This window comes from Chaetodon trifascialis, chromosome 5 (assembly GCF_039877785.1).
Source record: "Chaetodon trifascialis isolate fChaTrf1 chromosome 5, fChaTrf1.hap1, whole genome shotgun sequence".
In the NCBI taxonomy this organism is placed as follows: domain Eukaryota; kingdom Metazoa; phylum Chordata; class Actinopteri; order Chaetodontiformes; family Chaetodontidae; genus Chaetodon; species Chaetodon trifascialis.
In genome coordinates this window covers 21,633,746-21,659,618 of record NC_092060.1, presented here as the reverse complement: position 1 = coordinate 21,659,618, position 25,873 = coordinate 21,633,746, and the positions used below count along the sequence as shown (strand labels likewise).

The 25,873-nt window shown below is 41.4% G+C and overlaps 1 protein-coding gene across 6 annotated transcripts in view; it reads right to left on the bottom strand.

Annotated features, from left to right (window-relative positions):
• Window positions 1–14,680: 14,680 nt before the first annotated feature.
• pcdh19 (protocadherin 19) overlaps window positions 14,681–25,873 on the bottom strand; it is a 55,232-nt gene continuing 44,039 nt past the window's right edge. For all 6 annotated transcript variants that reach the window (XM_070962291.1, XM_070962293.1, XM_070962288.1 and 3 more), the window contains exon 5: window positions 14,681–17,365. In XM_070962291.1, the coding sequence (XP_070818392.1) occupies window positions 16,806–17,365 (560 nt within the window). In that variant the 3' untranslated portion in view covers window positions 14,681–16,805. The remainder of the gene's footprint in view (window positions 17,366–25,873) is intronic.

Below are 25,873 nucleotides of genomic sequence, written 5' to 3'. Positions count from 1 at the left end.
CTCTTTTTCCAGCTGAATTTCAGCAGCGTTAATAAAACTTCAATTAACCATCAGGGGTCCATCTTCTGTCTCACCTTCCTAATCTAGTTTGATGGAAGCAGTTAAAGAATCAGCAGAGCCAATTTATACCGCTCAGATACTTGTAGTCATAACAGTGATACCCTTTCACTGTCAGACAGAGAGTGCAAAGCTGCGTCATGTTGTGTCTCACTTTCTTAACCCTGTTTGTCTTTAGTTTCCCCCTAAAATTTGTAGCTTTATAAACACTACCACAATGTAGACCTGATGTCACACTGCTTAATAGGATCTGACCCCTGATGGTTAAATTATTTAGGTGCTTTGAAGAGAGAAACCCAACAAGCCTCCCTAATTGATACACCCACACACAAGCACACACACTGCTGTGAAAGGGTGTGCAGATCCCCAGCATTGCAGAGGCGCCATTGGCCGTTTGCCATTCTTCTCCCAGCAAATTGGAGGTTTTTAATGAGCGACCACCCTGTCTCTTCAACATTGTCTGCGGCACAGCTATCCACAGCTGGACTTTAGGGTCTGAAAGACCTTCTATTATGTTTCCTCAGTAAATGAGATGAACTGCAGTAATAGATTTTAGTTCTGTTCCAGATCAGTTCTCAGTTATAAGTTTCCTCATGGTTCTTTTTACAAATCACTTACATCAGTAACAGCATTTTGTTAATCTGTATCTGCATACATTTTGCTCTGCAAAATGTCTATTAAAAATCCCTTTATGGCCTATTTACAATAATCAAAATAATTTGGGATTTGTGAATTTTTATGAACATTTCCGGGTCACAACCATTAATCACAGTTTAAGGTTTCAGCTTTATTATCGTTACATAATACAGGGCTACATAATGAAGTGGAGTTTTAGCTTCCATTATGCTACATACACACAAAAATGTATAAACAAACACGGAAATAATAATAAAGTAATCAAACAGGCAATAACATAGAACACATATGACAAAAGTAGCATGAAAGGAAGGAAAAACTGAAATTCAAAAATTTATTATAGGAGGAAGACACACAGTTATTATATATTCAGTTATTGTATGTACTGTATGTGCATCAGTGTGATCTTAGTTATAGTGTAAATAGAAACCTTTGATTATAGTGGGAATGAGGGTAGTGTGAAAGGTAGTGGTACGTTAATGTGCAAAACCATAACAGCCAAAAGTTCTGTGTAAAAAATTATCATTGTGTCCTTCAATATGACAATAATGTGGAATTACTAATCAACACATGCGACATTCTGGGGAGCTAAACTCTAGTTTGGCTCAGCACTTTTTGAATAGATTTTATTTCCTGTTTTTGCCATGACAGGCAATTGCACTTCTGGAAAAAGTAGTCCCCTCGTCCAAGTTAGCTCCCCCGCAGAAGCCTGAATATGCTGAGCAAAATAATCATCTGATCAATAACATATCAATTTTGTTTGCCTCAGACATCATGCTGTAATTCTACTCCATCTTTTTCCTCTTGGGGTATCTCCAGATTTGAAGGACTTGAAGGACTAGTGACCAGAGAGCAGCAATGAACAGAATGCCATTTGCGAGCTCCATGGCGCGTAGGTAATAACATAACAGCATAATTGCTACACTTTCTTGAAAATAATCTTTAAGTCTTTAAAGGGACAATTGCTCACAGATATCATACCTCAGCCAGGGTGCAGCGTACACGTTGTTGTTTGGGTGTTGTGATAGCTGTCCTGGTTTTCATCTGTTGTCATGGGTCAGGTGGGTTTTTAACGATGGATCACAGATTTGCTGTCCCCTTTAGAGCAGACATTTTCGGTAAAGACAATATTGTACACACAAACAAAATTAAACAATAGATAAAAATAAATAACTTACAATTTGTGTCACTGAGCTTCTTCTCTCATCAATACCACATACTGTGTACAGTCAAGCACTTGAGAACGTGCACACAGAGATTTATCACTTTAATGCAAAACATAGCCTTTTCTGAGTCCATTTTTCCAACTTATCTACCACCAAAATCAGTATTGATCACATCTCATTAACTGCTTCACTTGTGCTTTTCTTGCCAGTTCATGCGGCTCCCCAGCTGAGTGCACTGTACACTACAACAAGGTCCACTTGCTTTAACATTTCTATGCTTGCTCTTCAGCGGCCATCTGCTGCTGTCTGTTTACGTATGCCATGTGTAAATTAGTACAAAATAAACGCCAGAAATTCATCTCATATATAAACTGAAAATGTCTCATTAGAATAAGCGTATCAGCATGTGTCAGTATGATGGATGTCACACAATTTCTACAAAGCTCTTCACAGAATGTTACAATGTGCAAGAGCTCACCTGTAAGCCATTCATCTACAGCTAAATCAAATTATGATCATGAGAAAACAATAATAAAGCATCTTATAATGATGCATAGTTTCTATGATGCTAAAAGTTGTATATATGCTAATAATTCATTTGATAATGTTCCCTACCAAGTCAAACCTTATTGCACAGAGAAAACACAGCTGATCAACTGAGCACTAAGAGGTCTGAGAGTTCACTAAAAGATGCTGTTAATTCACTGTTAGTATGGGTAATGGTCATGTTTTTGTTCTAGACAATTAATCTTAATTTTTTTAATGGAAACACTTCCTGTCAATACGAGCACAGAGAAGTGAAGGGGGGTCTTGCAGCTGTCAGTTCGTCAAGCAATGTAAGGGTGATTTAATGCTCCCTCCATATGCTTAATCATGTAAAACACACAAACCTGGTGGTGATTTGTTGGCTGCCAATCTTCCCCACATCCAGGGTGAGCCAGTGGATTGATCAAGCCAGCTGGATGTTCCAGGTCCACTTTCACTTTAAAGCCATTAATCCAGGCCTGTCTTTGTGCTTTTTCTTTGTTGTTATTTGACGGAAATTAAAAAAACAGCCAATCTGTTTCATTTGCGAGCAGATCCTGTTTTACTGATTGCAGGATTTTTCAGTGTCAAATTGAACCCACACATGCTTTGTGCTCGTCTGTAAACATTTTAATGAGCTGTATACATTATCATTGTAAATCCTCTGTTCATCTAGTATCTTATATAATAAAAATGGAGGAGAAAGACACAAGAAAGAAAATGACTTACCTGAAATTCAAGTTATCAAGAAAGTAATGCAACCCGTGTGAGAGGTCCGTCTCCCAGGTTAGGTTGTAACACAAGGTGTTCTTGTCCAAAATAAAGAAAAATGTGATTTCTCTTTACTTGTCCATTGGCCAAACTTGCATGAGGAACAAAAGAAGTTATTAGGATTTTCATCTATTAGTCTGCAGGAACAGAAATGCATATATATTTTATGCATTTCTGTCTTCTTCAATCAAACCAATCACTTTTAGACAAAGATGTTGGAATGTTGAATAAAAGTACATGAATCTAGTTTTATATTCTAGGTGCAATGCCAAGTGTGAATATGTATGAGTTATGCACTCAAACTCCATTGTTGTCCATTTATGTAAAGTAGTGTGAAGAGCCAGGTTCAAGAGCCAGGTACATTCAAAAAATATTTAGAGTTAGAGTAGTCCTATAGTTAGGTCTCTCTTTTTCTCTTTCTAGCCATCTCTCTATATATCCCTCCACATTATGCACAGAATGTAAAATGGCTAAAATTACAAGTGATAAGCCAACTACTGTGACGTTAATTAACGCCTGTGTCATTTTTGACAGGAAAAAAACATACATTATAGTCATGGAAGTTTCTCAGGTTGCGTGTGCACGTTCATATTTGTGTGAAAAACACTTCAAAGTGATCAACTCTGCTGGAGAACTAATAGCTATAAATATCATCTGGTTGCATGTGGTCTCCATACTGTTTATGTATATGGGGTCACGCATACACATCTTTTTGCCAAGATCAGTTGTTAATACCTCCCATGCTCTATTAATTTTGATTGGAAAGGGAGTATTTATGCATGTTAAATTCAGGATTTTAAAAGGTTAAACTTTGCTGGTGTATGAGTCGAACAAATATCAAACAAATGAAATGTCAAAGTTAGTACCCCTGAACAAATGAAATGTCAGGGACAATACCTTGGCCCAAGATCTCCCTCACCCTGCTCATCATCTCCAGGCAGTCATATTTGTAGTCAGAGGGCAGACCAAATAGGCTTTCTTTCACTGAGCTGACCTATTAGCACCCTATTATTTGAACTGCTGAATGAAAAGTGCTAGGGTCCCTTCAACTCACTGCAGAAAGTTAAGGTCACAAAGTAAAATTCTCTGGTACTTTTCTCTGTCCTTTGGCTCCTGACTCTGCTTTCTCCTGTTTCCTCTGCCTGGCACAGAGCCTTGATTCCTCCCAGTGTGGACATTCTCCCATGCACCAACTCTGACTATCAAAACAACAGTCATTAGGCAAATTTGCTTTGGTGCAGGATTACGTTAATTATCATGGAATTATCACTTCATTAAAGCAGGCAGAGATAAATTATCTCTGATGAAACGAATGCAAAATGAGGAAATAATGATGAAGCCCCCCCAAAAAAGGGTAAAAAATTAAGAGACTACTCGTCGAAGGAAATCTAGTCATTGTGTTCAACGGCGTTGGTCCCTGAGAGGCATTGCAGCACAATGCAACATGACAGAGCAAGTGGGTTTCCACTGAGACGAGTGAGGACCACCTAAACCTTTATCCAATGCAGTCCAATTTTCCTCCCCAAGCCTCAACAGGGCCTGCACTTTTCCCTGCAAATTGCAAGTATCATTAATCATGCCAAATACCAATTTTAATGAATGCCTGCATCAGCCCAGTAACGCTCTTTGTTTCCAGGCAAAAAGGCTGTGGTGCTGCAACAGGACCAAAGTCTGATTTTTATAACTGTAATCACTCAGTAGTATTTTCATGGTCACAAGCGTTGCACTGTTGACCTCACTGCAACCATGGTAAAATGATGGGTATCCCCAGGACACTGGCCAACAGGGTTCATATCGTATATTTGCTCGCAACAAAAATGATTAGAATCTGAAAAGCCTTGGCTGTAATCTTTGCTCATTTGTGAGGTCAACGGTAAAAACAAAGGCACTGATAGTTATTTATAATCCAGTGCGCTCAGTTTTAATGTTGAATTAATCATTTAGTTACCCTTGTTTTCCACGTTGTGAAAGATTACTGGGAAACATGCATTTGTTTGTACCACTGTATGCAGCATTGGTAGCTTAAAAACCCATTTCTTGTTTGATTTAATGACAGTATTGGCATCGTACAGCTTGTTTTGACACACCATTAGCTCTTTTCTCGTGATCTTTTTAAAGCGCTTCAAGAGGAAAATAAATCCCCTGGGGTGATCGATATTCTTTCCCCTAGTCTTTGTTTTTTAATCCTAAATGACTGCAGCACAAGGACACCGGTCTCTGCTTGATTTATAATCATTAGAATAATCATATTTCTATGGCAACGTTAGCTGGGGTCCTATCTTTCCATTGTTTAGCACTATCCACTGATGTGCAGTATGTACGAAATAAAGAGATTCTAGCAAGCTTCACACACAACATCAGAGAGATGTGGGAGTGGGAGAATCATGAGGATACCATACATATATGCCTGCATGTATTTATGCATTTCATTGTTGCCAGAATGATGTTTTTCCCTTCTTGATGCTGCAGGTTTGATTGTCCATTTGTGGCTTATTCTTGAGGGCTAACACTGTAATCTGTGATGTCATGTTGACAGATTGTTGCTCTATGAACTGAAAGAGCTTTTTTTCTGAATGGAGCAGAACATTTTGGTGATATGAGGGGCCAAGAAGAGGAATTCATGTCTTTTGTTGCCTCAATTACTGTCTCCAAATGAAAAAAAAAAAAAAAAAAGCCCAGTAGCATCTCCCTGTCATGCAAAAGGCAGCAAATCTATCTCTGAAAAAGGACATAGGACCTTACAAATCTGTGTGTCTGTTAGTGGGCAAATTATTACCAAAACACAACACAACAGCTAAGTGATTGTTACTATTATGGCGGAGAAAGATCATTGACTATAAAACCTTTAGGTCTGCTATCATTGCTGTTACGAGTAAACTTCCCTCTTCCATTGCAATGGCCTGCTACTACATACTGTGCTGTTCCAGGGACTTGATGAACTGCACCATTGAAGCTGTAATACAGACTCCACTAAACCCCTTAGAGACCTTCTACTAATGGTGGCACACTGGTCCACAAAAATGCTAGTTTGCTTTGGAAATTGAGGTGCAGGTTCATTAGAAGCCACCGTGTTGAATTTGAGAATAAGCTCCCAAGTGAGTCAGGGAGAGGGGCCAAAGGAATCACCAGAGACGGGGGAAGGAAGTTTCTAATACACACAGTTCCTCTTTATGGATCCACGGCAGGTTTCACCCTCTCTCCCTCTCTGCAGTGTTGGTGGTATCACCCAGGGCTTCCATTGTTCAAGTGTTTCAGGGGAAAACCTCACACTAGGCTACTTATTCTTCATGAGGTCACATTAAACAAAGACATTTACTCTCCAGGGTTTTCTGTGACTTCTAAAAGCACTACATTGCTAGACTGTGCTGCATTGGCTAGGCGAGTCAGGAGGAAACTTTCCAAAGAGAAAAAAAGATTCACACATTTATATGAATTCAATCACAAGCACATTTAAATGACACAATTGGGAAACTTAACAATGGCACAAAAATATGATCAGTGCAAAATGCACATGAAGGTGTCTTGCAGGCGTGGCAAATCAAAAGCGTGGCCGCAAGTGTTGGTAAATCTTCAGTGATTGTATGCTGAACCAGAGGATTTTACCAATACAATACTCACAGCATGGAGATATATACACCGCTGTGCTGACTATCCCGGTGTCGAGTAACAAATTACATAAACCACCCACAAGAAATCTGTGAAGATGTATTTGTGATGATGCAGCAACTCGCCACCACGGCCAGAGTGCAATCTTTCTATTCAAAAATGCTTTATTCCAGACACTATTTCATGTTCTCCCTCTGTGTTGTGGAGAAATCTGTCTCGAACAATTTCTCCAACTTAGGCTCAACAAAAACCATGTCCAATTTCTTCCACCAGCTGCACTAGAAGCTACACACACCTGTAGTCAAAGCTCCAGGCGATCCATTCACTTTTGTTCAGAGATTTAAATAACACAGAGAACAAAAACTAGCGTGCACTCTGCACACAACTCCGATTTCAGCTGTTTGTGGAATCTCTCATTCTTCTCTGCAGAATGGTGAAATCCATTGAACCCGTTTTTGTGACTGCCTCTTAAAAGGAGCACAATAGCATTTATTTACAGCAGTATTGTGTAAATGTTCTGCATATGTAAACATGTTACCTTTTTATTTGCATGCCATATTCTTAATTAGTTTTTCATATTTTACATATCGACAGAATGCATGCACAATGTATCTATGCATACTAAGAAAAAACATAAACAATTGATGCTCCCTCACATCTCCACCTTCTGTAAACTAACATTTGATTGGGTTTTACTCGACATTTGATCAGGTTTGCACTGGCAGAAGGCTGTTGTACATGGAAGCTGATGCACATCTGTCTTTTTGTTAAGGAATGGGCTTCAGAATAAACTCAGTGCTTCAACATAAAAACACCCCCTGAAAGAAACATAATTGTGCACAAATTACATTTTTTTATCATCATAATCAGAGAATGGTCTTAACTGACATATCTACAGGTGGCTGAACACATTCATTGACAAAGTATTTCATTTGCTTTCCCTTCAATAGCTGCTCTTGCAATACAATTATAACGCATAATATTTTTCAAGCCTCTGTTTAGGGACCCAACGCACAAGATCAGGAAAGATCATGGTACTGGTTAAACATTGATGGGGTTACTTTATTAACATTTCACCAAAAGTACCATCTTTCCCTAAGCTTAACCAAGTGTCTCTGCTGCCTAAACTGGGATTCAGAGTGAAAAAGAATTTCTTTGGTTTGTAGTTTAGGGTACCAGTGAGACAAAGAAGTACAATACAGGAAGTGTGAGAAACAGATTAATGAGTTTGAAGGCTTATCAGATGCAAAAACCCTGCACAGCAGTTTGTAATACTCAGACAGGATCTTGCAACTCTGGAAGGTTATATCACAGCAGCAACTACTTGATATTTGGCCATGAAGTAAACAGTAAAAATATGCTGTTCACATCACAAAGCAATCCACCAGGAATGTGTGCTTGAATGTATTTTTACAGATGACGTCACCCTGCCTTGCAGCAAAAATTGTGCCTGGTACAACAAGAAGACAGTTAAGCAGGAACAGCATGGTTGTTATTACAGATGTAGATACTGCAGAACATGTTAATATTCCTTCAATCTAAATATCATTATATGATCTAGTTACTTGAAATGCTGTGGTAGGAGAGTTTAGCTTAAATCTGCATTGCTTCTGTGCTGTGTTGCTATTGGTCAGAGGAATAGAGCTGAATGACAAAAGGCTGATATCACCGTCTCAAAGCAAGACTTTGTGTTAATAATAAAAACAATAGTGAATAATTTATGATAGTTAATAACCAACACTTTCTGGATCGGATGTTACTCATTTTTGTTGTCTACTGCTGTATGGAAAGTAACAGCCTTGTACTGTCACAATGGGACATCAGAGAGAAATTAATTAGGTGACATGAAGGACAAAACAAGTGGTTTTTATATTCCAGCTTGCCAGCCTTTTATCTGTCTACAGTTTAAATCACTTTGTTTATTCTGCCAGCAGGAAAAAAGCAGTATATCTTTTTTTAGGCGCCATATGCCTTTTCTACAAATGTCTTTTTTCCTTCTTTGAGCCACCTCACAGATCACAATAGGTAACAGAATATGCAGGGCTATAATGCAATGGGAAACTCAACACTGTGCTGTACGTCTGCAGCATATCAGCACTATTCAAGCGATGTTTTGTGTCCAGGTGTCCAGTCCAGGTGATGTTTTCTTGGCATTTCCTTTGAATCACTGAGAAACAGAAGTGATCTTTTCATCGCCTAACGGTCAACGCAGCTTTTCTCTGAATGTTTCAATTGGTCAGTCCTCACAGTGAAAAACAGCAACCAGCAGACGACTAACATGCAAAAAACATGCTTTTCGCTCGCGGGTGAGAGAAAATACCGTAACGGGTCAATGGTCTCATAATTTGAAACTCATAGTGGGAAGAAAGACTGAACAAATGAACCAAACCTACCACTTCACTTTGAACATGCTGAATGTGTTTGTGTATTTGAAACCATTGTAAACTAATTATGATCTCAATAATCACAACAGGCATTGTCTGCCAGACTCTACTGGTTGTAGAGGAAGAAAAAAATGCAAAAATATGCAGAAACCGCACTGAATGGATGAAATCACCGGTTTACTTGGCCGAACAGCCAGTCAGACAGGTCTCCCTCATTGACTGCCTCCACTGACAATTCAATTTAACATGCTGAATTGGCCGAACGACTGCTGAAGAAGGCCAACTAGAGCCAACAGTGCCGGACACACTGCAAAAACCGGTGTGTGATGCCTCTTAAGTGCTCATCTTCACTCAGCGCTGGCAGAGTATTGAGCTTTACAGGCCTTCCTACCAAGACGCTTATTTTCACTGTTGCATTCATCTTCACCTGCACACAATGGAAGCATCATTTCCTCAGCACTCCATATGAAAACGGAGGGCCAAGAAATGAGCACTGAACCGTGAAACTGTACAGCTTGCTTAAAAACATTATGCTATATGGTAGCAGAAAAACAAAAAGGTTAAAATCAATATGCCATTAAATGCATAGTGGGTGATCAATAAAGTGGGTTAAATTGAGAGTGAGTCACACAAATGCAATGAAAAAAGGTAAACAGCTGGAAAACGCTTCGGCTCATTCATACTTCATCGAGAGATCTTCAAACTACACACAAGCTTCAGAAAATGAAGACCTCTCACTCCTGCAGAGGTTTTTTGAAGATATTGCATATTTTAGAAAATCTGGTCTGCGAGCATACCTCAGTAACAGAGAGAAGTGACATTTGAAGTGACATGCTCCTTTGGTTTTAGCTTTTCACAGCACATTCTGGTCTCACTTTGGACTGCAATCCATCTTTCTGAATTACTGCAGCAGTGCAACAACTAGAGCAACTGATCCATTCTTTTTATTACGCTGTATATTCCTGTAAAAGGCTTAATTCCAGAGAGACAGAATGACACGTTTGAAATGGACTTAAAGGTGGATTAAAAATGGTTCCTAAAAAACATCTGTACCACTTATGATATAGGATCTTCTGTCAATGTGCTTTCTTCCAAAAGGGCAGAGAGGTCAGGGGATGTACCTGTGCCAGGGCAAAATAAATCATTGGCAACAGAGAGTTTAGGTCAAATAATCACCTCTCTGATAATGCACATCCATGACGAGGGCTGCTGAGATTCATTGCTGTGCTCCTACTGACAATAATGGAGGCTTTCAAAGGCCACAGTCTTTAATTTCTTGTCCCTGCTATCAGCGTTTTTATCCTCTAGAGAGGGGGAGGTCAACTGCCCCTGTTCCACAACCCCAGAGCCAGCATCCTGGGCATTAAGGGCTGAGAGAGGTGGCTGAGGTCAGGCTCTGATTGCTGCTGGAGATGGCAGGCTGAGGGGTCCTGGGGCTCATCGGACCCTTCTCCGACAAAGAGGCTTTACAAAGCAGCTCCCAGGTCAGTTTTTATCAGGGCATCACTGATGGTTATGATATGATCTGTCTAGCATCACTTCCAATTAAAGCTTGCTGGGGGAATGTGGGCGCCGCTTCTCCCCAACTCACAGAGGGCTCAGCAGTGGTCAGTGAATGTAGACTATTGTTTGAGCCACTGATTTCAGTGCGAATCAAAGTTCCATTGTGACTACCACAAAGGGAAGTGGCCACTGGCCAGGCCTATTAGATATGTAGCAGTGGTGGGGAGATGGAGAGGGTAATCAGTCTTCTTACTGATAGCAATGACCAGCCCACTTCTCACTGCAACAAAGACTAACCTCTTCAATACAATATAAAGCTATAACAAAAGGCCATTCTTCTTGTTTGGATAGCCTTGCCTTTAGGCAAGAAAATATGCCTGAGACGTGTCATAATTTCTACGTTCTCTGGCTTCACACTACAGCCCCTGAACTCATATCCCATTCATAGAGCTTGCTACTTTCAAATGACTGCAACTGCAGCAAAGCCTTTACAGTACAAAGTCTGAACTTGTCATGCAGTGCAGTGCAAGCCAGCATCCACCAAGGACCTCAAACCTCCACCCAGGCCCAGACTGAGAACTGTGCAGATGTGGTGTGAGGACACATACCAGGAAGGGGAATCCAGGTCTGGGCCGATCTGATTTCTCTCCAGCAGTGATGATAATCGTCTTGCTTAAAGGTGTGGACCTGTGGAACAAACCATTATCTATTTAGTAACTCATCCAGAGAGAACGCACAAGAAGATGATTGAAGAAATCGCTGGAGACTAAAAAGTAACAGCGCTTTTCTTTGAAGATACTTAATAGTTTTAAATTTGCAAGCTAGAGCGAGACGCACAAAGAATAGCTGTCAAAGTGAAAACTTTTTTTTGCCATGTTTGACCGAACTACTCTGCCTTGTGACTGTGAAGTCTTGACCACTTCACCTGCTTCTCAGAGGAAGAAAATTAGAGAAGAGATGTGAGCCTAAAGTGCCTAAAGTCAGTGTCTCATTTGCATGCCTGAAATAAAATGAAGTTGGCAAACTACGGTGGACCAGGGAGAGAAAATCATTATCTGCAGATACTGTATTTGAGGGAGCAGTCACTGCAATAAACAGTCTCATATGGTGCCACTGGACTTTCCAGCCACATCAAATAACAGATAAAACTGAATCAGCCCAGTTATCTGTAGCGACAGACAAAAACAAAGAATTCTCACACAAATGCCTCTAAACTTTAGATCAGTTGACTGTATTATTTTATTTCCTTTTTGCCAAACTTCTGTTATCCAAGCAAGGCAGTAAGACATTTCTGTTACTTAACTGTCTGAGATGTTTTGTTAGCTGTCACCTAATCCGCTGGTGAACCTCCACCAGAGGTTAGTGAAAAGCAGTAGCTGGTCATAATGAGGTAGGAGCAGCTGCAAACCCTTTTGATAGAATGAGGTCAATAGAGTGACAGAGATCAGCGCGCCTGATTGGGGGTTGGTTGAAGGGGGGAGGTCTCGTTCAAAGGAGCAGGCGACAAACTATTTTGTATTGAAGGAATGCGCGGCTGCAGGCCCTCCTCCTGCTCCTTTTCAATGCATGTCTGTGTCAGAAATAAATCATTTTAATTGTTCTCTGATTCCCCCTCTCACCATTTTGCAAAATGATAATTTAAACATTAATAGGATGTTAATAGGATGTGTGTCCTGGTAACCTTTGATATAAATCTCGCTGTAATGGAGAATATTCTCCATGACCACCATGAATCAGGAGTAATTAAATATGCGTGGACAAGCACCATTTTGGGGATTTACAAATACGGTTCCTGCATTGCAAATAAGGTTTCACCCAGGGGGGTACTGTTGATATGGGAGACAAAGTTTTTTTCCACAGGAATCACTGCAGTATTGTGCTACTAAGTCGGTTTTTCCATTTAATTATAATGAGACTGGCTTCTTTAAAGTGCATTTTAAAATGCATACTTTGCCCTTCAGTTGGAGGCAGGAGTGTACCTTCAGCTCAGGCAAGTTTGTTATGGAGACCCAGGGGTCTAAACACTACTGAAAGGGCATGAATACCTCATGCGAGTGGGGCAGGGCTAGAATAGTGGTATTGCCCATGAGAAGAGAACTTAGCTGGAAGAAACAAGATCCTCCTTATAGACTAATGGATGTGTTAGCAAGTGCGCTTTCAGACCAGCTTTCATGTTGGCTCCACCAGAGGGTATAGAGGGAATGGCAAATTAATTATAGAAATGAAGCCAACCTCCTTTTCTTATCATGGAGGGCAGCTGTGTGTTTCCCCTCTTCTCTGTCTACAGCGCTGGAATGCATCCTGTTCTACATCTAGTCTCTGCTTCTCCTCATCAATCCATACAAACTTACTCAAGAGAAACATCTGCTGCGTATGGGGGAGGCGAAAAGTGGAGCCTTTATTGAGTGAAAATGTCATAGAAATTTTTTGCAGACTCGCAGAGAAAGAATCAGGCTCTGTCTTGCCTTTCAACTTATTTCATAGCTTTTAGAACCTTCCACTCAAAGTCGACTAATAAATCAATATTTCAAGTGGGATCTGGTGTTGTAATGACATCATACTGCTGGCTGTGAAAGCGCATTAACCACCAGCTGAATGTGAGTCTCAGTGACGGGCTACACGGTCCTGATCAGTGTCTGTATTGTTGTGCTCTGAGAGACATTTGGAGATGTTAAATGTCTCAAAAATGGCACGTGTGACCCACTCTAGTAAATGAAAAGAGCACCACCATCAGAAATAGATACTAGCACACACTCACCTCACTTGTTGGACCATTCCCAGAGGCCTGCTTTGGAAATAATGGGAAAGAGCAACAGAGAATGCATGGAATATTAATGCAGAGTGGGAGCCAGCCTCGACTCCAACTGTTAATTTCCATTTTATCATGACAAATAGAATAGACATCACTCTGTGTGTTATCATGCTCCTGCATGCATGTCAAGGACAGTTCTCAGACTTTCACATTACAGACTGTGAGTATGTTATTGCAGACCTAAATGTAGCTCAAAAGAGACAACTTGATGCACACTGTTGCAGCACTCATTCACTTCCATTGCTGGTTTATAGATTGATAACCTCAATGCATATTAACGCAGATGTTAAATTAATATTTGTATTTGCTACAATCTGTATATGTGTCCTTGTTTTGTGTTTCGGCTTGTGCACTTATTTGATCATAAATATAGTTGGTCAAATCACAATTTCCAGTGGCCATACTCTGCATACAGTACACCCACACAGACATCTGACCACTTTTGGGGGGGGGGGCATCACTGTTAGCTGCTGCTTAGCCCCATCTGTCATTTGAGAACTCTGTACATTATTTATTCAGGGCTGTGATTCAAATCATGTGACATACAGAGTCCTGAGGTTATGGGACAGCTGGTACTGTGAGTTTTGACAGGACCAGCAGTCCCCAGTACCAGTGGGTCGAGATGTGATGATGGTCATTTGCATCTCGACCCATGGAAGACTAGGCTAGCTCCGTCTTTTGTATAATGTGGGACAAACACAGCACTGAGCGTGTCCGAGCTGCCAATGACTCAGCAAGTGTTGAAATAGCACGAGCAATGAGTTAAGTCTGGCAGCAATCAGCGCCAATGTTAGCAACCTTGGCTAGCTTGCTTCCATTTTCCCAGTGGAAGCTTGTTAGCCTAACTAGCTAACTTTCACTTTCTCAGTGAAATACATACTGAACAGAACAATGGATCCTCCAAAATGTTAGATGCTGGAATGGGATGATAGAAGGCACTTGTTGACCAAGGGGAGGAAACTTACTGTGAAGCGCTCCAGTCAGTAGTTCACCATGGAAGCTGACGGCTCGTCTCTGAGCAATGTCGGCCCTTGAGGAAAATAATCCAAGGTCAGTCAGTTTTTGTCATCCAGAGGCCTAAAGTTTAGAGACTGTACCCAAATAAGTCCAAAAATTGTGTTTGAACATTAAAAAAATCTGCACTATAGCTCCAGTATCACTATTCAAATTCAGTGTAACTTTAAAACCGAGTTGAGTAAAGACAAGGAAACAAAGCAGAGAACATTTAATAGTTTAATTATAAGCTGCTGTATACATTCAGTGATTATTCCGATTTTCATGTTGCCAGAAGCCATGGGTGAGACCAGCAAAACATTCAGCTACAAGATCTAGATTTGTTGTATGCAATTTGTCCATTTTCATTCATATTTTTCCACATTGTACATAGTTTACTGCAAAGCAACATAAAACCACATTGCTGATGTGCAACACGGTTCTTCCAAGACCTTAGTTCATTCCAACACGATTCCACCCAGTCTGTTGTGTGGTGCTCGTAGGAGGGGAGAGCCCTGTTTATACCACTCCGGTCTCAACTTTATCTTTGAGATCAACTGAACACAGATGGCACGGGGTGACAGCAGTGCTGAGCAAAGCTAGTCTGCAAGTCCAAATGCCCTCAGTTGAAGCAGAAAAAGTCTTGTTTAAACTCAATTGGGCCCGATAAGAAAGCCGACTCATTAGACAGATAAAATAGGTGGAACCCTGTTACCAGCTTGAAGAATACTGGGAGTCTGTGTTTCTCCTCCTTAGATACTAAGATTAAGCAACATCCTGCAATCTTTAAGGTTTTGTTTGCATTTTTTTGGTTTCTTTTGCTATCTCACTCTAAGCTCATTGAACTGACACACTAATGTTGGTGCTGATATCGCTTTTTTTGTTGTTTTTTTTTGTTGTTTTTTTTTTGTCTTTTTACATTTTCTAGTAGCCCACACAGAAACTTGATGGCACAAGAACTGACCAATAAGAAACTCTTTACAACAAGGTAGACTGCAACAGTTGCCAGGGGGTCACACAGTAAACAAAAAAATAATCCAAGTTCATCTCGAAAATAAAAAAACAAATCAGGTTCAATATAAAAGCAAAAGACAAATGAACAAAAGCAAGTTAATTTCAAGTATAACTTACTCATAAAATAACTACACAGCATTAAATATTCTCATTATACATTTTTAAATTATTTATAAAATATATTTTGGCATATGTTTTTTTTTTATTTTTGTGTTTGTGTAACAAACGCTACTGTAGCTTCAGTTGAACACCAATGTTTATTTGTTTTTTTCTCTTGAAACAAAACATTAAAGGGATTGTCACATAACAACGGGTTATTAAAAATGATAATAGTAAACCCTATAGAGAGTTTCACATAGCAAGACATGAGTGACGATCCCTTCTATCCTAGCCCCATAGTCAAAAGTCAAAAAAAGTACAAGACCAGAGCACAAAGTTCTAATTTGTGCTCCACTGGCTACAATCAAGGTTGGGCACAGGAGATTTCAAAAGCAGGAAGTCTTTTTTTTTCATACAACTCAATTTGAACACAAGGATCTGTCTGTCCCACTTCCAGAGTTCAGAGCGGCTGGGCAGATAGCGAGAGTTCATTTAGCTCCATCCTTGATAAAATATAAATACTGTAAAGACCTCACAGTCTGATGACACTAGGATGTCCTCAGGGATACGCAGAGAAAGTTTCTCTTATTAGTCAGGGGCAAATGAGACTGAGAGGCCTCCCTTTCCTTCTCCTGAATGCACTGAAAACTGTTGGAGTAAATTGAGGATATTTTTAGATGAATCCTGTGTATGTCTGTTGTCGTTTATTACATTGATGAAGCTCACTATACAAAGGAACAAAGAGCGATTTTGGCAGTCAGACCAAACTGCAAAACCAAAGAAGGCAAACATCAGTTTGTGATACAAAATTAGTTCAAAAGGCATAACTGTACTTAAGAAGTGGCACCTCAGGTGTCCAAAGACGTAGTGTCCTGCTTTGGCGCAAGGGCTGGAGAGCTCCGCTGGCCATGTCCATGCAGTCAACAGTAACCTGCCTGTCCACTGATTGCAGACCGATAGAAAGAAAACCGAACGAAAAGCAAACAAGGAAAAAGTACTGCGACTACGACAAAGCCACATCCACTACCTCGGCTTGAGCACACAACTAGCTGCAGCATACTACAGTTCATCATCCTCAGCCCGAGCTGGTTCTTGAATATTGTATACTGCAAATGGGTATGTCTCTCTACTTCCACAGCCTGACTTTCTTCTGTGTACACACAGCTATTGCGGGGTACATATATGTGAGTTTACACTGTATGTGTGTATGCATGTTGGTGTGTGTCATAGAGAAGCTCGCTAAAGCACAATGTCCTTCAGGCGCTTGCTGCTGGGGGATTCCTTGTCTCGGCCATCGTGGAGAAGCGTGTTGATCTCCCTGACAGCTGGCTCACTGTCCTTCCCCTCCGGCTGCCGCAGCAGGCTGTGGTTGGCGATTCGCTCTGCGTCGCGGCATTTCAGTGTGTTGTAGGCAGATGACGGCTTGGACACTGGGCTCTTCAGGTGCACAGGGGAAGTGATGGGGCTGGCTGCCTCGCGCCCGTTGCCAGCTTCGCGGACAGCCCCTCCATTGGCCTTGGGGCTACACACCTGAGACTCCTGAGTCCGCTTTCCCTTTATCTCTCCCCGCTCCACGTCCTCAGGCCCATCCTTGCCGAAGGTGGCAAAAGTCCTCTTGGTGGTGCCATCCTCGTAGTGCGGCACATCCACTGTGGTGGCCTCGATAGACAAAGCGATAACATTACGGGCGTGCTCGGGTGACTTGGCGCGTGCCGGGATCGGGACACGAGGCATCCAACAGCGGTCGGAGTGGCCTAGGATGCGACACTCGTCCTGGCAGTGAAAGCCTTCACTGGGATCTGTGAGGGCACAAAGAGAAAACACGATTGTTAGATTTGCCTGTAGAACTGGCGTCTCTGCTCATTTTCACACAGGTCTCATCATGTTTTTTCTCCCGTGTAGCCTTCGTTTGATTCAAGAATGTCACACCAGTCATGAAATAACTCAGTAAGTACATGAAAAACACTGCTGCGTTTTGCTCTAATTAAAACAGCCCATGTTAAACATTTCTGGATGATTTGCTTTCACTTGCAATGCATTCCTGCATCTGCTGAAGACTGCAGTCCTGTTAACACTACCCACTGATGACTAGAGCTGGATGTTTGGGGCACTTCTAATATGCCAATTAAATTATGTATTGTTAAATCAAAAGTCCATTTGCAGCTCTTGTGTAATTGGGTTTTCTGTAGAAACATCAGATGAAAGGCAGGTTTAAACAGTGCAATCAGATATCTCACGGAGAGACAGCAGACGAGTTGCGGTGTTGTTGCCTGGTTCATCTCTCTCTCCCTCTCTGTCTCTGTCATCTGGCGCCGAGTTATAAATATGTAATGATGTTTAACGCTGGAGTGAAGAAAGATTTGCCTGAGTCTGTATAACTGCACTCTTTTGTACTTTGTTGTGTTGGGGGGGAGGACTTTCAAGACAATTTTTACAGCGTAACAACAACAAAAAAAGTGTCATGCTCTCTTAAACTGAAATGTTGCAATTTCTCTTCTCCTGTTTGTTTCAATTCACATATATGTGCACTGTAATTGCTGAAAGAGCTCGGGGCTAGAAATAAATCAGAACATTTTTCTGCTTGTCTTCAGGAGATTTGATAAAAAATATCGATTGTGATAAAGCACATGTATAGTAAACACTTTCAGAATTATTCAGCCCTAGAAAACAATTCCAAAATCTCTCTGTGCCCCAGTGCCATCTTGTTTTCCACCTGCTCCAATCTTGAGAAAGAACCTGCCGCACAGATAACGCGATGACACATTTCTGCACTCCCCCACTGCCTCTTTCACTCCTAGCAAGAACCATCCTGCGTTCCAGAGGCCCAAGGTGACAAGAGGGGATTGTGAGAGGGATTGCCATCGACCCAAATGCATACGCTTACATCTGGCAATCGCAGCTTGACAGATCACCTAATTAAAATCACTAATGATCTGTTTTTCTCCCTTCTTTCCTGCACTCATGAGAGGCACCTCTGCTTAGGCCCTGGGGATCGATATTTAAAGATTGGAGACAGGCTTTTCAGGGGCAGATATGCCAGAGGTGTCTCTCATAAAGTATAATCTGATGAGGCTGACAGATAACATGGTGACTAAATGACTGAATGAATGAGTAAAGAGTATCATGGGGGGTTTGAACCTGCATTCTGGGGGAGGAATCATCATGCTTGAAGGCTGGAAACATGAACACCAGCAGCAGAAATGCAGACCATGAGTGACCACATGAATGCTTGATAGTGAGACAGAGGCGGCACAAAATTAGCTTCCTTTGATCACATCACACACACACACATGCACGCTGACACACAGACATGGCATTTTCAGAAATAAATGCAGACTGAGGCATCCTCTTCCTTACAAAGGACGCCATTATAATAAGGATCGTGAACATAGCCTACATTTTGCAACTCTCACATGCCAGCATTTCTTTCAGTGCAACTGAAATATTAACTTTATGAAGTATCTTTACATACTGTTATCCACATGATCCATACTGCAGCATAAATATGCTGTTTCATAAAATCTCTACATAGTAAAAACCATTTTATGAGGCCTGAAAATGAGCGAATTGAATATATTTTCCACGAGCTGCACTCCCGCTTGTATGTAAATTTGCATGAATGCTGATTGGTCCAAGGGACTGCACCGGCGGCAATCAAGGAGACAAAAGGCATGAATCTGGGGGTTTTGTTTAAAGAGAAGGGATCCAATCAGAATGTAATAATGTAATCACAACAGAAAGTCTTTACCAGGTAGCAGGAACATAATGGAGGATGATGAATAATATTAATAATAAAAAACATGCCCACACGCTAGATTAGATTGTCCGCTGCAACAGTATTTTCAAAGCCCTTTCAAATCCCATGTTCTTTTTTAAATCCTATGTGTAGCTGCTTTGTCATTAACTCTATTTTGAACTTGGCCCTTTCTGTTGCCTTTTCTTTGATATATTGCTAACAATAAAAATGCTTTAGGCAGTCGGCTTTTCAGTCAAAGCAGCAATGTAAAGTGTTTGGAAATATTATATTTTAGCGCTTGGCTGGCACTGGAAAATCTCTGCGTGTAATAATATGTATTGGAAAGTTCTGTCATGAATTTCAAACTTGTACACAAATGCTAGACTTCAGCTCTACATTCAGTCAACTGAAATTTCTCCCCAAATCTTGTTTGACATGTTTGACAAAGTAGGTCTTTTTCCCCACTGATTAAAGATTTACAAGCATGTTGGTAATGAATGCAATTTCCTCTAAATACTTTGGCTTTTTTCTATAGCCTGAAGCACTTTCTAAAGCATGAAAAGCCTTGAGGCACAAAGAAATATACACAAGTTGTATGCTCTCTACTTAGCAGTGCATGCATATGCAGTGAATACCATTTTCTCTCCTTTCCTTCAGGGGTCTATGGGAGAGCAACTGGGTTGTAAATGACATTGTTATGAAAGCCAAGTGCCATTAACACTCACACATCCTGCCTCTGCTCAGAGCTTCATAAAACGCAGATGTTGCTCTAAAAGACCCACAAAAAATGGAAGAGACAAAATTTAAATAAAAAAAGTGACAGGCCATCGACCTCTAACAAAGCACAATCTCCTCCTATTCCACAAAACGGGCGATCTGTAATAGTAAGAGATGAATTAATGGCTTTTGCAGCGTTTCTTAGGTTTGGAAGTCAACAACTACAAAGACAGTGAAGGCACCTCCTGCTGTGAATGTGTATTCAAAGTCATCAGGAAAATAAGCTTGCCAATCAGTTCCAGGAACAGACTTAAAGTACAGTACAGAGCAGGATGTCATTGGGAACGTTTCCTATCTACCATTTAATACCTATTAATTACTGAGGGAGCTCCATCGGGAGGTGGAGGCTGCCTGTGTTTTTTAGTGTTCCACATTTAAAATACAAGCAGGCTAATGGCACTGCAGGCAAAAAATCCATGTATCAAATAGCACAGCGCTGGTATCAAATCAGACATACTGTACATTAATGCTGAATTAAGACTCAAAGACTGGCAAAGGCACCGGGGAGCACTTTAAATAGGTATGCATAGCATTGGAAAATAATAAATATTGCCACTTCAAATGTGAAAACCAAATCCTCCTGATAACACTGGCCATGTTTTTCTGTTTTCCTGTACCTGGAATAGCATCACTTTGCATCAGCACGGAGAGAAAACCCACATGTTCCCTGCCATTTCATCTTGCATCTGCAGCCTGCCAGCAGCCGATTCAATCCTGTCTCTTTCCCTCAATCAGATGAAGGCGTCTTAACTTCAAGTTGCAGCAGACAGATCCTCAGCTTCAGCATGGGGATCCCGCAACCTGACAAGCTCATTGCTCAGTTTACCCTCGTGCAGCGCATGTAATGATCCCTTGTCATGCAGCTGGAGGTGCTAGTTGTTCGCTGCTAATGTAGGAAAAAACAGGAATCAGCAAAAGACACAAAAGGGAAGGGTTGTGTTCACTGAAGGAGGCAACTCTCCGAAAAACTCCCTGAGCTTCCGCCAGCTATTTTGCGTTCTGTTTGGCTAGCACATGGCGCCTGGCTTGGAAAACAAAAGGCGCTTTTCCCTCCAAAAGCGGCACACACAGCCTGAAGGTTTAAAACAATGATGTGATCCTATGAAATGAGTGTAAGCAGCCACAAGCAACAGAAGGCCAGACGGGAGGGCCAGAGACGGGGTTGAGCTGATGTGAACCCAGATTCAGGTGACAAAATCTTCATTCTGTGTTTCTTAGTTTAACTGCAGCCACAAGGCGATGGGGACTTGCAGTCTGACACAATTCAGTCAGTTTGGTTTTACAGCATGATAAACCCTAAAAAGAATTTGGAACAGCAGTGTGGCATGATAAATCATTTTTACAAAGAATGTCTGCCACTTTTGGCTTAAACTACTTTTTTGTATTTCTTCTGTATACTGACATTTTTGTTGTAGCGGTAACAATGAATGTCCTGATTCTGTTTGTCATATTAAAATAGATCCTCCTGAACAGACAGCCAGACGGCATTACGTAGATGTTCCTGTGTTGTAGCTGTTATAAGAGCAAATAATTTACAGCAATTTAAACCTGGATACGCTTTCCTTGTGGCCTGCATAGGCTTCACCGTTTACCTTTGATTTCCTTCTCTTTCCTCGCAGTCTTTGATATTAAACCCTATCAAAATGCTGTGACAAAGCTATCAAATGTAGCCTGTCCATAGCCTGGAAAGACAATGATTCAGCTCTGGTGCTTAAAGAGCAAACAGCAACTCTGACATTATGCTTTGTGTCTCTTTTCGCTGCTGTGCAAGACGAATGAAATCCAAAAAGAATTCAATCTACAGAAAGTTAAATAAATGCGACCGCAGTCCTGTGACCCTTTCTGAGGACAGCCTGGGAAGTCAACACAGCCTGCCATGTCTGAGTGGTGTACAGAGGGATTCTGTTTACCACTAAAATGCCGTCCACTTTTCTGCTCTCATCCTGGTGTATCTTTGACAGTGAGATGGCTGTTTTCTAATTGCTCTCCACATTAATTTTCCATCCTGGCAGTCACATGGCAAAGATTGATTAAATCTAAATTGTTACTACAGAGTCTTGATGGAGCCTGTGATGCAGAAGCTGAGGGAAGTGTCACAGGGGAGGAAATATTCAGAAAATATGGCACCAGCAGAATAGCGGATGACGGTCTGTGCTCGGTTAGCGCTCCGAGTCCAAAGCGTGCTCGAGACCTAACAGGCTTGGCCCTGCCTGATCCTAACGCTGGGGAAGGAGCTTAACATCTAGTCTGCCCTAACTACAGCGGAGGGCAGTTCTACGGCCAGCTGAGGCTGAGGCTTGGCCAGGCAGCCTCCTACACTACTCACCAGGGAGAGTCCAAGCACTGCTGTCATCCCAGCCAGCCAATTCAGTCTGTGGGCCATAAATCAGCCTGGAGGCCTGGCTCCTGCGGGAGTGGCAAGATGGAGTGTGATGGTCTTGTTTTTACAAACAGTGGAGGGGCACCCTTACTGCGCCACGCAAGCCATCATTCTCTACACAGCGTCGAGCCCTCTCCTTCTCCCCACAGCATCTGGTTCAGTCACATCAAGCTATACCCCCCGACGCCCCCAAATTCATCCCTCGCAGCTCCCCGCGCATGCCATCCTTTATGCGTCTCCTCCTTCTGTTCTCCTCTTTCATCTCATCAGTACCGCTGTCCCACGTACATTGGTGTAATTAAATAAATCCTTCACCCAAAAATCTCTTCCTCTCATTTCTGCCTATCTGACCAGATTTGCTTCTATGCTCTCAGTCAAATATTAATTGTCGAGGAAATTAGACTCACTGGGCAGCCTTGTTAGTACTGTCGTGTGAAGCCAGGGGTTCATGTGGCCCTGGTTCTATTTCTGAGCATTAGTACCAGTCAATTTATCAGGAATGAATTCACTGATTAATCCATCCAGCACTGCAGAGAGTGTCTGATAGCTTGTCACTTCCAGCAGACCTGCCCCTGTCCTCCCAAAAGCTGATGCAGGATGGCGCGTTAACTTGATTTTTAGCCAGTCTTACTGTCACTATACTTTTGCATTTGTCAATAATTATTTTAAAAGCAAGTAACAGCTCAAGCCAAATTCTCTAACTGTTTATTTCCACGGCCGGTATTCTCCCCCTCGCCCAGCCCAGCCTGTATATTCTGCAGCAGGTCCTGGTATAAAGAATGAATTTCCAAACTGGTGTTGACAAACAATGCACTAGCTTCTAAATTGGTACAAACAGCATCTGTTTAACAGCTGTGTACAGCAGCGGGAGGAAAAAAAAAAAGCAACCGCTATGCTGTTTTATAAATCACTATGTCATCGCAGAGCACTGTTTTGCTCAAAAGCAGGACCACTAGCCAATGGACTGCTTGATGTAGTGGAAACGATGCGAGCTGGTTGTCATGATGATATACATGAGTGGGCTGGTTTCAATGCCTCTGCAACAAATACTATTTTACTGAGAGGGTTCTCTCACCTTATCGCGCCCTGCTCCTGCCATCACTGCCTCCTTGAGGTTGCAGTGTCTCAGTAACAGTTTTGTAAGGCTCTACAAGCGTCTCCTTTGGCTTCTGTCGTGACAAATGCGGCACTCGGAGGGATAGGATTTACGGTGGCTGGATCTTGTGTGATCTGTAGGTTTTTAGACCATAATTCATGCCCTGGTTTTCATACGCTGCATGAGCCAGTGACTGTTTAACTCTCTCTCATGCACTCTGGACTGGATTTAACCCAGGCAGGAAGCATAAAGACCTAAGCCTGGCTACATAAGGCTGAACTTGGCTAAACAGAAAGAAAAGAGGTTGCGGAGATGTTCCCAAGATACACAACAGCACCAACCAAACAAGCCTCTGAAGAGACCGCACTTAAATACAGATCACCTGCAGGGAAAGTAACAACTGAACAAAGATTCTGTTCAAGTTTTACTGTTTGTGCCAAATCACTGTCCTTAATTCACACATTTTATGTATCATTCTGCTGGAGGGAGTTAGATTATCATTTTAAAAAAGCTGTTTTACAGATTTTTGGGATGTGGCGGTGCATTTGGATGTGTTGCACACCTGTGCATAAATGCATAAATGGCATTAGAAAATAAATACAGATTTTTCTTGTTAAGACATTATGATGATGGGAGGGTCATTAAGTGTATATTTGTTTGAATGATGAAGCTAATAACTACAAATTGTAACAACATGTAATGTGTCTTTTCCTCTACTACAAGGTAATGACACTAACCACATCGCAGTCACTGGAAGAAGAAGAAGAAGAAGAAGAAGAAGAAGAAGAAGAAGAAGAAGAAGAAGAAAAATCAGCTTAATAACTTTGTGGCAGTAAATTAGATACTTTTGTGGCCATATATAACATTTCCAAGAAAAACTAATCAGGGATGTAATTCAGTGATGAATTTCATCAGAGGAAAAAAAAATCATCTTTGGGTTAGAATTATTTTAAAAGGGATAATTATTTTAAAGTATGAAAGATACAAGATGAAAAAAAAAGAATCCAATTAAAGTCAAAAATGAAACTGCAACTTGAGCTCATCTTGCTCACATAATTTGATACGTTTCCAGTTAAAATGGGAAGAATCACGCAGAGAGGAATCATTCAAAAGTGAGACAATTGCATTTTTATTTGATTTGACTTTTTGTTAAAAGATTTGCTTTGCTACTGCATTATTAGCAGTGTTATTACTTATTTCCACACCATCAACACAAACCTCGGTTCAGTTACGATCTAACTTGTCAGCCAATTTAGTTCTTGACCTCCGTGACGTTTTCTGCTTTCAAGACTTTGGTGATAGATGATGAACAGATAATACAATCTACAATAAGTAAGCTCTGAAATGACGCTTCCATTGATAAAATACAGAATATACTGGACTCTTTCATAGGTATTTTCTTGTTTTCATGGTTTCAGGAAGCACGACACAGATACTGTCATTAATAACAGGGGATAATAAAGACGTCTTGAAAACACAATCACTCAAACTGATTATCCTAGTCTGTGTATCCGTTTTTGAGCCCGGTAGAAGTTCAAGTGCTGTATTGTGATGAGATGCATGTGATGCTATAATGACACAGCAAATGTCACCCTTGTCAATTCTCAGCGTCCAAATTACCCTTGTAATGATGGGCTTAAAATTAACCTGTGTTCTGCTGCTCCGGACCCACAGCGAGAGTACAATGCACTCCCAGAACCCAGCACAGCGGGCCACTGGCGTCCCAGTTGCAGACCTGCCCACTCCGCCGTGCCAGCCAGCCAGATCGCCTGCCTGCATGCCTCTGTTGGCTTGGCTCGTTTCCTCCACAATACATCGGCAGAGGACATCTTTAAATACACTGGAACAAATGCAGCATTTCTGTGTTTAAGCTTGACCGAGCTAGCAAGCTAATTTGCTCCTAAACCCTTGAGTCTGGGAGAAGCAAGGGGGACAGAAACAGACTCCTAAATTACATTTGAAAATGGGGTTGGGGTGTGGAGGGAAGCTACACGGGGAGCAGGGATGGAGAGGAGAACGGGGTTGGCGTAGGGATGGAAGCACTGAGGACTGTGATCGCTGAGAAAAAACAGTGCTCACGTCAGGAAATTCCCTAAGGTCAAAGCATCTACTTCCTGAATCAGGAGTGACATTCCTTCATAGTTATCAGTCAGAGCAAATCCCTATTACACAAGTGTAAGTTTCAGCACTTTTAATGGGCAGAAGAGAAACAACAAACTGCGAATGTCAGGGAAATATAACGCTGGATGATGGAAGCAATGGCTGGTGTGGCATGGAACTTTCCTTCAATAAGCAAAAGGTCCATGACAAATTAAAGA